Source organism: Centropristis striata, chromosome 21, assembly GCF_030273125.1.
Source record: "Centropristis striata isolate RG_2023a ecotype Rhode Island chromosome 21, C.striata_1.0, whole genome shotgun sequence".
Classification (NCBI taxonomy): domain Eukaryota; kingdom Metazoa; phylum Chordata; class Actinopteri; order Perciformes; family Serranidae; genus Centropristis; species Centropristis striata.
The window spans coordinates 29,996,748-30,010,508 of NC_081537.1; the positions used below are offsets into that span (position 1 = coordinate 29,996,748).

General features: G+C 35.5%; 1 protein-coding gene across 1 annotated transcript in view; it reads left to right on the forward strand.

The window, feature by feature from the left end:
- The first annotated feature begins 264 nt into the window (after nt 1-264).
- LOC131959138 (uncharacterized) overlaps nt 265-13,761 on the forward strand; it is a 29,961-nt gene continuing 16,464 nt past the window's right edge. Inside the window, exon 1 of the mRNA XM_059324243.1 lies at nt 265-360. Within this exon, the coding sequence (XP_059180226.1) occupies nt 265-360 (96 nt within the window). The remainder of the gene's footprint in view (nt 361-13,761) is intronic.

Sequence of the window (13,761 nt, forward strand, 5' to 3'; positions counted from 1 at the left end):
TCACCACGCCAGGATGGGTGAAGGCAATCGGGTCGGCCGGCCCTGCCAATGAAGTGTCCCTTATTTATTTTTCGGGGAGTTGGCAACCCTAATGTGGTGTCTGCCGCTGATCGTAAACAAACGGCCATTGCTAACAGTGCACAGAGTGTCCAGTGCTTGTTGTAAACAAACGGAGGTCGCTAACTGAACACATACTGCTGCAGCACATATGCTACATAGTGTACTGCTACAGTGCTAACTGTATAGCCTATTAGCATTGTGCTAATGTGCAGCACGGCTGCTGCTCTGTCGCACATCCCTATCGTCTCCTCCCACTATCCACCCACCTCGTTCCGCAACGCCAGACTGGACTTTGAAAGGGTACGAAATATCATGCCTTCGCGGGATCATGCCCTAAGGCGAAAATCTGGCACGGATCTTACCGGCAATATATCGGGACATTTGCAGGACAGCACTATGAAAGGTTCTTGTGCAATCAGAGAAATGAGCTGTGTGTAGCAGTGGAATGCTTGAATTACTATAACAGAGCATAGTAGACTTTCTTACGTGAAAAATCACCAATAATAGCTTCCGAAACAAAAACAGCAGGAATGTGATCTGATATTGGTGAGAAATTAACATCGGCCACCAAGATTATAGGTTTCCCTGACGTTAGCATGAAGCTTCATGTAGTAGTGGAATGACTGTGTCATATGTGATATGTCACAGCAGAAAGTGCTGCTTCTATACTCCATTACAAACATATTCCAGTAGGAATTTCATCCGATAATGGGGAAAATTTAAATAATCACCATCATAAGATAACATGTTTCCTTGACATTAGCATAGCTACATGTATCAATGGATTGACTGTAGCAGTGGACCTTTCCACAGTCAAAAATCCCAAATCAAAGTTTTTAAACCAAATATTTACACATTTGATCATGCCTCAGAAGGAATGTGATCCATAATTGGGGAGAAATCTAAAATATTGGAAACCAGCATCACACTGCTACATGCTAATGTAGCAGTGTATGTAATGTACACTGCTACATGCTAACACTGCTACATGCTAACACTGCACTAAGTGCCTGGAAGACATGACCATAGAAAAATTGAATAAAACTGCTACAAATTCCCGAAAGGCCCAAAATATGAGTTTTTTTGACAAAGGAGTCCATTTTTACATTTGTTTGCTACGTTATGTGAAACTTCATCATAGACAGAGGACAATCATAATAATTCCACAGTCCAAACTGTGGACACATCCAACACATGGTTGTGGCTGCATCTTACAACTTCACAACTTCATCCAGCACTGCAGGTTTGGCCAATTTGCAACCGGGCATATGGAGCCGAGGCAGTACCCTTATCTGTAGCAGCCCATTCTGGTGCAAATCGATGAATATGCATCACAATAAACCAGGCCAATTGTTAACTGCCAAGACATTTTTTATGCCTGTGAGCCCAGTTCCATTTCTCATTACAGCTGCATGTGGTCTGAGAACATGCAGCTGCCTGGATTGTCTCATATGAAACAGATATTACATTTTACAATGGGTCAATGTTCAAGGGGACATCTAGCCAGTTGTCCTGTGGGGTCCCAACAGATGGACAGAATTCTGGAAGATAAGAATGGGGAGTCCAAAGTATGAAACTGTTGGGAAGAGGACTTGTCCTTTGCACCTTTGCAGCAAAAAAAAGTCTGTTTGCCTGAGGAAACTGGATGGGCATGAAAATGTATTGTTAGGCACCTAAAAATACTTGGTTATGCTGAGGGAAGAGATCAGGGTTTGGGTTAAAAACAAAACAAAACAGGAAGCAGTTTAAATAAAGATTTAAAAGAAAAACTTGAAACATTCTGATTGTTTTATATAACCTCAATATATATTATTAAGGATTTATATTGATGCATTATATGTAAGCAAAGATAGAGCTAATTTGAACTACTTAATATACAGTTATGATGTTCACTTTAAATTTATCATGTTTTTATGTTACATCTCGACCTCAAAAGTAACTAAAGCTGGCAGCTTGGTGCAGTAAATTGGTGTAGCCTGGTAGAAAGAAAAATAGTTCCAGCATGGTCTATGGATTATTTTGATTAACGACGTCACGATTCCTAAAAAAAGAGATTTTAAAATGTATTTTTTTGTCCCTTTGAGTAACACAAGTGCCAAATAGTTCCACTACATTGCAATAAAGTGTGTCTAAAAACAAGATAAAAACACTAAATCTGAGGGAAATGATCTTGCTGCATGGACAGATAATTTCACTTGACAAGATTTCTTAAATTAAGATTATTAAATCTAGAAATAAACATGTTGAACGCGTAAAAAAAGAAATTATTGAGTTGATTTATGAACAGCACTACAAGTAAGAGGGAAAACATTTATTATTTATTTTTGGGAGTGAAGTGTCCTCTTTAAGAGTCCTATAGACAACATTGTTAGTAAAGACGTTCAGTTGTAGTGGAGCAAAAACCATATACGCTCAGAGATTAATCACCATTTTTACAAAATTAACTCTACTTGAAGGGAAGAGTGAGATATAGATACAATTGCTGTTTAAAGTAAGACATTCCCCTCTATATACACACTCAGCACCCTCCTCCAAAGCTCTCTGTTTACGTCGTGCCTCTTATCTTCTGCTATCAGATTCTGTGAGGCCTACGTTGCTGAAAATAATCACTGCTTCCCCAGTACCTCCTTCCTCTGTCTGATTAGATATTAGTCGATGCTCTGATCTTGAGAAAAACAGCAATTCTCTGGGAACACTGTTAGAATCCTAATGCTTTAAAACCAAGGATCAGATCAGAATGCTACATTAGAATTATTTTTTTTCAGAGATTATTCTTAAGAACTGCAACATTTCCAGTTAATTGTAATTGGCTTGCCCTCCAGCTATAAGGATAATGTGCGATTAGTCCTTTAATTCTATCAAAGCAGGGGAGGATGTCAGACAACATAAAAAACACTCTGTTTATTGTACAGGAGTACAACATCACAAAACTTCCCTTCTTACAGTCACCAATGTATGTTCGTTTTTTTTGCAGAACAGATGAGAGGAGAGTAAAATCCTTTAGACTATTTATTTAAGACAATAATAGATAGAGAGAGCATGTACATCGACCTTCTCTGTTCAGAAATCACAGGCTGCGATGTTTACTATCTGGAAAATATAACTGCAAGGTTACACTTGAAAACTGATGTATTCCTGACTAAATGGTCCCCAATTATTTTTACATTTTATTAACTGATATGACTTTTGATCTGATTGATGCGTTCTATATGTGTGTGTTTGGCTTTTGTTTGATTTATTTATTATTCTTTAACTATTTTATTTTTTCCTCCCTCGCCATTCAAATATGAATAATGAATGTTTGTACACTGTATATTAATCTTGTCGCTTAATGAGCACCACTGCCCACTTTCAAATACGGACTCTGTCTGGATATTGTTGGGATGCCAAACTCCATGGACTACCTCTACCCCATGTACACCTGTGTTGTTTCTTTGAATTAGTGAATGTATGACTGCACCTGGAAAAAAGGAAATAAAAAGAAGTTTAAAAAAAGAAAAAAAAGAAATCACAGGCTGCTAAACAGTTAGCTGTAACCACCTCCCAGAAAAGGATAGGGCCTACCTAACTTACTTTTACAGAGTTTTATAATATGAATGTGCGGCTATCTGATTGGTCAAAACTGTTGGGGCAGCACCATGGTTTAGACTCAGCCCGCCCATTCGTTGGCACACAGGCTAGTCCTAGCCTCTTGGTGCTTCAGCATCTGGTCACCACCTTATGGAAGAAAACACTTAACAGCACAATTCTGTATCTTGTCTCATGTTCGTCAGTGCCTGTCTCCACCTGGGCCCGTGGCCTTGAATTGGAGCACAAAGAGTGCCTTAGTTTTTCATCTGCTTGCCCTCAAATATGTTGTGATGTGCAAAGTGTTATCAGTATGTCCTTTCTGTTGATACTCCTTATTTCTGTGTGCTGTGCCTGGCACATAAAATGTGCGTTCCATGCCCCGCCAAATACACCTCTAAGCATCATTTACTAAGGGTCATAATGCAGACCATTGCTCATTTTATTAATCTCTAACATGAGTAACCTACTGTATATATATATATATATATATATATATATATATATATATATATATACCCTCAGGCCTGAAATGTGAAACAAATGCAGAAGTGCCAGAATTATTTTTAACAACTTCACTGGTTTTAAAAAGAAGTCTGATTGTATTGCATTCTATGAGAAAATTACCCTACTTCTCACTTGATTTACAACCCCACTTACAGTTTTTTTCAGTCGCTAAGAAGCGCTTACCCATACTTCAGATACTTTTTCTAAACTCTTCACACAATTAGCACAGCATGGTATTTTGAAGCCATACCATTCACACATTTCATGTCGTTTCCACACAATATGCAGTCAAACACATTTCCTTAACAGACAAGCTATACCTCGCAACAAAATGATGGATTGTTTTTGTATTGTTTTTGGATGGGGCTACCCTGTGATCAACAAGTTGCTACCATGGCATATTTTCATATTTTTGTCTTAGTTCATGGAGGGGCTGCAGGGTGGTGTTGTGGTTAGCACTCTCGCCTCACAGCAAGAGGCCAGTTCGACTCCGTCCTGCGGCTGTTCTGTGTGCAGTTTGCATGTTCTCCCCGTGTCAGCATGGGTTCCCACAGGGTACTCCGGCTTCCTCCCACAGTCCAAAAACATGCACTTAGGTTTAATTGGTGACTCTAAATTGCCCGTTGGAGTGAATGAGAGTGTGATTGTCTGTCTCTATGAATCAGCCCTATGATAGTCTGGAGACCTGTCCAGGTTATACCCCGCCTCTGGACCAATGTCAACTGGGATTGGCTCCAGCCCCCCACGACCCAAATGGATAATTAATGAATGAACGAAAGTTCATGGAGGTTAATTAAAACGTTTCGGTGGCCTAAAAATGTCTTCAAAAAAGGAACACTAAGGACTCAGCTGGTTGTTCATTTTTGCACCTTCCTAAACAAGCTAACTAGCTAGCACTAGGACTTAACTGAGCACCAACCTCTCGTCCAAATATCATCACATCTGGCTCCAAAAAAACAAAACGTTTGTTGTTTGTTTCTAAATCGTAGTCAGGAAATAGCTTGTTGTGCACGGCCAGGCTATGATTTTATAACACTTCGGTCAAAAATGATTCTAAGGTAATATTTGTAACTTTGGTGGTGAAAAGCTTTCATGGAAATATGGAAAAGGCAAAGTTTCCCCTTTTTTAATGTTAGGGTCACTTTAGGAAAAGTAAAAAAAAATCCAAATTGAAAAAAAATCATCTCTGATCTAAGTCAATGAGAGACTCAAAATCAGAAGGGTTTAACTTCATTTTTTCAGATTGGAGGCTTTGGGACGGCTGAATTATACTGGGTTGTTTTTAATAAATAATCTATTCTTGTATGCTACTGTGTAAATCATAATTACATTTAAAATGCTCTTTTTCCTTAACCACTGCTATTATTCTTTCTATGAAATAATTGTGACAATATTCTTGACAGATAAAGTGTATATTTTCTCAAAACTTTATAAATCATTGTCTTCCAAACGTATCACAATGAAAACGAAACCACAATTAACAGAGGATTGTGTCTGAAAACAACATTATTCCAACTTAATGGGCGACCATGTATATTAGTTGCATCAACAATTTCTCATTATAATAATACACCAGTCTTCATGGTGCAGATAACAACTGCTTATGTCTCACCCACAGGTGAAGTGAAAATGATTGTCCTTGAGGTGTTGTATAACACTGCTGCTGTTTTACATGAAGTACACTTGTGTGTGCAATGTGACTGACAATGATCAGACAAATTGCCTCAAGAGTAATGCATATCATCAGCATACTGTCAATCTATTACACCATACCTTCTCCCTCCCTCGGTCTTTTCAATGTTCTCAGAAAAATGTTACATTTCCATAACACACTATTTCTTAGCTCCTCAGGCACTACAATTTCAGTCCTTCAGACTGTAATTAAAATGTGTACTTGTTTCTCAACTCTGGCATAGAAAGCTTAGATAAAAGTCATTTGGACCGATGTAATGTACACTGGTGAAAGTGACGATGCACACTTGATTGATGTACACCATCTCTGTCCAAGCTGGTATAATCAGGTCCACTGCGAGCAGACTGTAACTAGTTATTTTCAGTGCTGACAGGCTCCATCTTGTAAGTGCATGTGTATGTGTGCATGTGCGTGTCAGAGAAAGACAGGATAATGAGTGAGAACTATGGAAGTGAAATAAAAACAGAATGTATGGCCTGTGCATTGGGTTTAATAGATGAACTCCTCAATGTTACCCTTCCACCAACCTGTTTTTCACAAAAATAAGAAAAAAAGTGGGTGAATAATGTACATATAATGTATAATGTAAATCTATCTTGTCATTTTGTGTCTCTTTGGGGTTGTTTTTTTGTGGTCTTTTATTTCTTTTTTTAGTCATATTGTGTCTCTTTGGGGTTGTTTTGTTTATTCTTGTGGTCTTTCATATCTCACTTTGTTGTCATTGTGTGTCTCTTTGGGGTTGTTTTGTTTCTTTTTGTGGTCTTTTACATATTGTTTGTTGTAATTTTGTGTCTCTTTGGGGTTGTTTTGTTTGTTCTTGTGGTCTTTTATATGTCACTTTGTTGTCATTTTGTGTCTCTTTAGGGTTATTGTGTTTCTTTGTGTGGTCTTTTAAATGTGTCTTTATTCTCATTTTGTGTCTCTGGTGTTGTTTTGTTTCTTTTGTGGTCTTTTATTTCTTTTTGTAGTCATATTGTGTCTCTTTGGGGTTGTGTTTCTTTTTGGTTTCTTTGTTGTAATTTTGTTTGTCTTTGTAGTCATTCTTTGAGTAGCATTTTGTAGGTGAATACCAGGGTGGCCATTGACACTATGGACCTGTGCCTGGCTGGCCTGTTCAGTAAACCACCTATGGATGTGTTAGAAATTGTACAACATTGATTGTGAACATGTCATTTAATGTCACTGCTCATCATTTGTCATGGTCCAATTGGCGCTCTTTAAATGACATCATCTTGTTATGCCCCCTTCCTCTGTAATGGTACAGTGGTATTCTGATTGGAGAATTGGCACCACATATGCTTATAGAGGAACAAACTCCTAATAAACCCAAACGGTAGTGGAAGGGAACAAGCATTCATTTACATTTTCATTTGCAGAAGTTAAAATTTTAATTTGTGATACATTTGGATGGAACCCAGGCTATCGTCTGTGCCCATAATGCAGGCAAGGATTACGTTTCTCACCCCAATTATTGGGAAAACAAATTAGTACGATATAAGCTCAATTTCTAAGGGACAGTGTTGGTGGTAGATAAAAACTGACAACTGGACATCAGCACAAAAAAACCCAACAACTTAATTAAGCATCTAACAGCTGTGGTTTAATTAACACTGGTTGTATGGGCTGCTGCTTGTCTCTGATTTAGCAGCAAACTCCATGTATGCCATCTATCTCATGAGCTCCCTGACGTGAATTACAATCTTTAGTGGTGACCTCAAACTGCACTTAGTAATCTTGCTCTTATGCAGCTCCTGTGCAAAAAACATCCTTTGTATCTTTATCTTAACCATTTAGAATGATCCCTTCCTTTGTTATAACACCCACTAACAATGTGTTTACCTTAGGAAGGTTGAGATGCCATACTGTGGCTACAAGCCATTGTCAAAGCTGTAAACACAATCATCTCTATTGACTTTAAGTAACAAGGAGGGAATTGAATTTTCAGCCAACAAGCACTCAAGTATGTAAATATGTATATGTCTTTACACCCTATGATGGCGGTGGGAGTTATGTTTGGAGATCTTTCCTATCCCAGTTGTATCCCTATCTGCCTGGAGCCTTCAGTCTGGTGATCCGCTGGGCTTGACTCGAAGCTGAAGACACAGTTGAATTGATCGGGGACCAATTAACAGCTTGATCTGCCATTCTGGGATGTGACCTTCCAACAGCATGTTTCCAGAGTCATCGGGAGAATCAGATGCAGTCAGCTGCACCGAAGCAGCTAAAGATAAACTGCTGTCATTATCCACCAAGGCCACTGATGATTTTGTGTTCTTGTGTGCCTACGCAGTGATTATAGAGGTTTACCAGTCTGATGCAGGGAAGACTGCTTCTAATGACATGCCTCAATAAAGACTGATAAACTGTGTCCTCGCTGGCAGACACAACCCTGACAGGTGCATATGAAATGCAGCATACAGTGGTACCTAACCAGACATTAGCTGTCACTTTTAGTTCTAGGTTTAACTTTGAACTAACCTTGAATTAATGTTTATTTTTGTGGTCTTTTATATGCCTCTTTGTTGTCATTTTGTGTCTCTTTGGGGATGGTTTGTTTATTTTTGTGGTCTTTTATATGTTGTTTGTTGTCATTTTGTGTCTCTTTGGGGTTGGTTTGTTTGTCCTTGTGGTCTTTTATATGTAACTTGTTGTCATTTCGTGTCTATTTGGGGTTGGTTTGTTTATTTTTGTGGTTTTTTATATGTTGTTTGTTGTCATTTTGTGTTTTTTTGGGGTTGGTTTGTTTGTTCTTGTGGTTCTATATATGTCACTTTGTTGTCATTTCCCTTTGGGATTGTTTTTTTTCTTTTTGTGGTCTTTTATATGTTGTTTATTGTCATTTTGTGTCTCTTTGGGGTTGTTTTGTTTGTTTTTTGTGGTCTTTTATGTTGTTTGTTGTCATTTTGTCTCTTTAGGGTTGTGTTATTTCTTTTTGTGGTCTTTTATATGTTTATATGTGGAAAGAAAAGGTGACTGAGCAAGAGGCCGCTGGACAAGAGTACACTGCAAAAAAGGTGTGCCTAAAAACAAGATAAAAACACTAAATCTGAGGGAAATGATCTTGCTGCATGGACAGATAATTTACCTTGACAAGATTTCTTAAATTAAGATTATTAACCCTCTGGAGTCTCTTCTTCATGACATCCAGACTAGAAAACAAAGCAGCGTGGAGCCCTACTGTAAATTTACCTCTAAAGTTCTGGCTGTAAACTCCATGAGGCCAGTTTCAGTTTGATGATGATATACCAAGTAAAACTGGAGACAAGCTCAAATATATTTAGTATAAAATGATAGAACTGGATGTAACCCTCTTATATGTTATATTTGCAACCTTTGTTCACATTTGCAACATTTACAGTTCTTTATTGAGCATGATAGTGTTTTGAAAGTAAAAAAAGATTCAAAATCACATTTTATGTTGGATTGAAGGAATAAAAAAGACACAAAAGACTAAAAAAAGACACAAAATGACCAAAAAAGACACAAAATGACTTACAAAAACACAAAATGAATGAAAAAGACACAAAATTACCAAAATTGTTCCGCTAAACACACAAGATACAAATAAAATAGAGTCCCACTAGAATAAAAACCAGAGTCGGATGACAGGATCACACACAATCACAAGATCACATTTATGTTGTTTTTTCTTTGTTTCTTTTTGGTTAAAAAAGAAAAAGAATAAAAAAATGAATTATTATCAGGTCATACATGTGAGGTTGTGCTGAAAAAAAAAACAAAAAAACAAGATGGCATTTAAACATTATTTAAGTGGTGTATACAGGTAGGATGAAAAGGATTAAAAAATTTACTAAATAGCCCAAAACTCCATAGAGTTAGATCTAGAAATAAGCATGTTGAACGCTTAAAATAAGAAATTAACTCTTAAAACAAACAATAAATTATTTAACATGTTTTTTTTTATCTTGGTAAGGAACAAATAATTCACAGTACACTCTGCTCAGGCCAGTTCATCACTGCTTGCAGCTTTAATTTATCTTGTTTAAGAGTTTTTAAATATTTAAATATGACTACATAGTACATTTTTCTTTCCCTGTTGGACACTAGCACCATACATTAAATTTAATGCTGGTGCCAGATTCCTGGAACCAATCTGCCTGACACAGTGTTATTCCATTGCTGTAGTGGTTTTAAAAGAGCTGGCATTTTCCTCTAATTGATTTTTGCCCAAACTTTCTGCTGCCTCAGGCTGTACTTTGTTTTTTGTTGTTGTTTTTTCATGCTCTCTTAGAATGCACTGGGAAGAGTCCTGCACAATGTTGGCAACCCACTTGCAAAGAACCGGAGACAGTAACTGAGTGTTCACATAGTTGGCTGATCAGTTGCAAACGTGCACAATATATAGAAGTTTAACGATTAAAATATAAACAAAACCACTAAAGACATTTGAATGCCACTTAAAGTTTGTTAAATGGATGATGGGAATTTTGATCAAACATAACTTTCATCACCATTTTTCTCCATAAAACGACTGTTCCTGAATACTTCTGAAGATAGTCCTGTTAATTCTTTTAGGACAGGACAGATTTTGCATCAAACAAGATAAAAACACTAAATCTGAGGAAAAATATTTTGCTGCATGGACAGATATTTTCATTTGACAAGATTTCTTAAATAGATTATAAGATCTAGAAATAAGCATGTTAAACACTTTTCTTCATTTCTTATTTTACGCGTTCAACATGCTTATTTCTTAGTTTTTCCATAAAAGCCCAAAACTTGCTCATTTTACCAATATTCCATCATATACACTGATCTTAATCATTGCATATTTTAAGAATTATTTTAAAGGAGAATAAGGGTTCTTGTATATTTTATTCAAGGCATCTTATTTTGACTGTGTTCTCGTAAATTCTGTGGTCGATTCTGTTGACACACTGTGCTCTTATTTTGAAACTGCATGCATTTAGTGACAGGAAGTTGTTTAAAACAGTAAGTCACACTGCAAAAAAGGTGTGTCTAAAAACCAGATAAAAACACTAAATCTGAGGGAAATGATCTTGCTGCATGGACAGATAATTTCACTTGACAAGATTTCTTAAATCAAGATTATTAAATCTAGAAATAAGCATGTTGAATGCTGAAAATAAGAAATTAACTCTTAAAACAAGATAAATTAAAGCTGCAAGCAGCGATGAACTGGCCCGAGCAGAGTGACCTGACAATTATTTGTTTCTTACCAAGATAAAAAAACTTTAGATTTAGAAATGTTAGATAATTTATCTTGTTTTAAGAGTATTTCTTATTTTAAGTGTTCAACATGCTTATTTCTAGATGTAATAATCTTAATTTAATAAATCTTGTCAAGTGAAATGATCTGTCCATGCAGCAAGATCATTTCCCTCTTTTTTTTTTGCAGTGCATGGTTTATTTAACTGGTTAAAATGGATTTGAATGGAAGATGTTTATAAAATTTGAATGATTAATCAGTATTTGATTGTTTAAGCTGCTGAATATCAGTTAAAGAAAGTTGGTGGCCCAAAGTTTGCATCCCTATTTAGGAGTGAGCCCATAAAGACTATAAATGTAAAAACAGAATCCTGTAGAGGTGGGGGAAAAAACCAACACAGCATGACATCGCGATATTTTGCGTGCCGTTATTATCGATTCATGGCAGCCAAGTATCAATATTAAGCGGTAACCTGAACCTCTTCACAGATATATTTAAAGACAGGACAGTAACAGAAGAAACAGGAAACACAGTGGAGGGAAACTGCAGAATTCAACACCGTAGAACCACTTTTGGACAGTCAGCTCTCTCAATGAAAGGTTGTAAAATCTGGAATACATTACCAACTGAAATAAAATCAATAACTAATCTTGAAACATTCACAAAAAATACTAAGTGTTGGCTTAAAGCAAACCAGAGCTGTACCCATTCTTAAAGTCTTATAGTCTAAGTAGTTATTTTGGATTGGGTTGTAATGTTTTTATCCTTAGTTTTATTATTGTATATATTTGTTTGAGTAGTTACCTTGGATTGGTATGTAAGATGGTTTTTTGGTAACACTTTACAATAACCAACTAAGTGATGTTTATAGATGGTTTATAAACCAATTATTAACCATTTACAAAGTGCTATACATATTTAATCTTTAAATGTTTTCAACCAATTTCTTAAAGGTATATAAATCATTTCAAAATCATTAACATACTTAATATGTACTTCCATACTTAATTTGTAATTTATGAATGATGGAGTTAGTTAGACATTAAGAAATTATGTATTTACCATTCTAAATGGTCTATATACAGTTTATAAATGCTGATTAAACATTAATAAACTATCTGTTTACCATTTATAAATGATGGTTATTGTAAAGTGTTTTTTTTTCTTATTTCTTCCTTTTCTCTCTTATTTCTTTTTTTTCTCCTTATTGTTGTATAGATTTATGATGATTTTAAACTCTCAGCTATATTTATACAGGGTTTATTTTTTTATTTATTTTTTCTCAGGGTAAATGTATATTGTAATTCTTTGTAATTTTATTCTATTTTGTAATTGTATATTGGATTTTTATAGTATTGTGATTTTGTATGTAGTTGTAAAAGCCCAACTAGGGACGGGAGTTTTAAATTGGCTGAAGCTATATCTCTGTATGCAGCACATCAGATGCATGCCCTGTATCTATGCTAACTGCATTGTCCCCATCAAATAAAACTAAATTAAATTAAATTAAATTAAATTAGTTGCCCGTCAGTATTTTTGCCGTTTTTGTTTTTTTCTAAGGTCGTAGCGGGCTCACTTTTAGGAGTACACTGGAGATACTGCATGGTGTCGGGAAGTTGTGAAAATAATGCTACAAAGTCAGCCTTTTTTAAAATGTTATTTAAAAAAATATTCAGAGCAGTGAAGCTTAAAGTTGAGGAAAGTTTGAGGAAATGTTGCAGTTGATGTCGTCCATACATGTTTGATATCAATTAGTCAGTCTGTGGCAAGGTTATAGTAGTTTTGGATTTTTCATTAGTTTTAGTTTTTCTTTGTGAATTTTTGTTTCCAAATTCAGTTAGTTTCAATGTTTTTAGAGTGAGTGTGCTAGTTTGAATTAGTTTTTATTTTTTGGAAAATGCTTAGTTTTAGTTTAGTTTTATTAGTTTTAGTTTTTTGTAATGGGGTATTTGTTGGGTGCCAGATTCAAAAAAGTCACATAAATGTTTCCTTTATTTCCTTTGTCTGATCATCTCAGCCCCAATAAGTTTATTAAGTCATAAAACCAGATAGATTAAATAGATTTCATATCAGCCAAAAAGGTTTACGTATGAAAAAAGTTGACAAAGACGAAAACGAAGGACATTTTGACTACAATTTTAGTTAGTTTTGTAACCACAAAATACAGTTTCAGTTAGTTATCTTTTTTTTTTTAAACTCTCGTTTTTATTTTTATTTCAGCTAACAAAATTTTTTTTTTCAACTCTCGTTTTCGTTATTTCGTTAGTTTTCTTTAACTATAATAACCTTGGTCTGTGGCTTTGACTCTCATTGTGGAGAAATCAAAAGACTGAAGTGAGATGAATAGACTGAGAATTTTCTATATATATGCCAAAACAATTCTTGATTTAATTTAATTTTGTGGACACAAAATGCAGTTAAATAATAAAATCGCAATATATTGTATCAATACTCACCATATTGCAAAAGGCTTAAAATCGCAATAATATTGTACCGTGCAGTGGCGGTTCTACACAGGGGCCTGTCAAATTAATAATAAAATGATCAATTTATAACAATGAACAATGGAACAATTCTAACCTTTTTTTTGTTCAAACAATATCTCATTGTACACAAAAGAAAACCAGAATGTGTACATTGTATAATAGTTTAACTCTATGTAGTCTTATACATTTGTGTCTTTTTTTGGTAATTTTGTGTCTTTTTTTGTCATTTTGTGTCTTTTTCAAGACATTCAAAGATT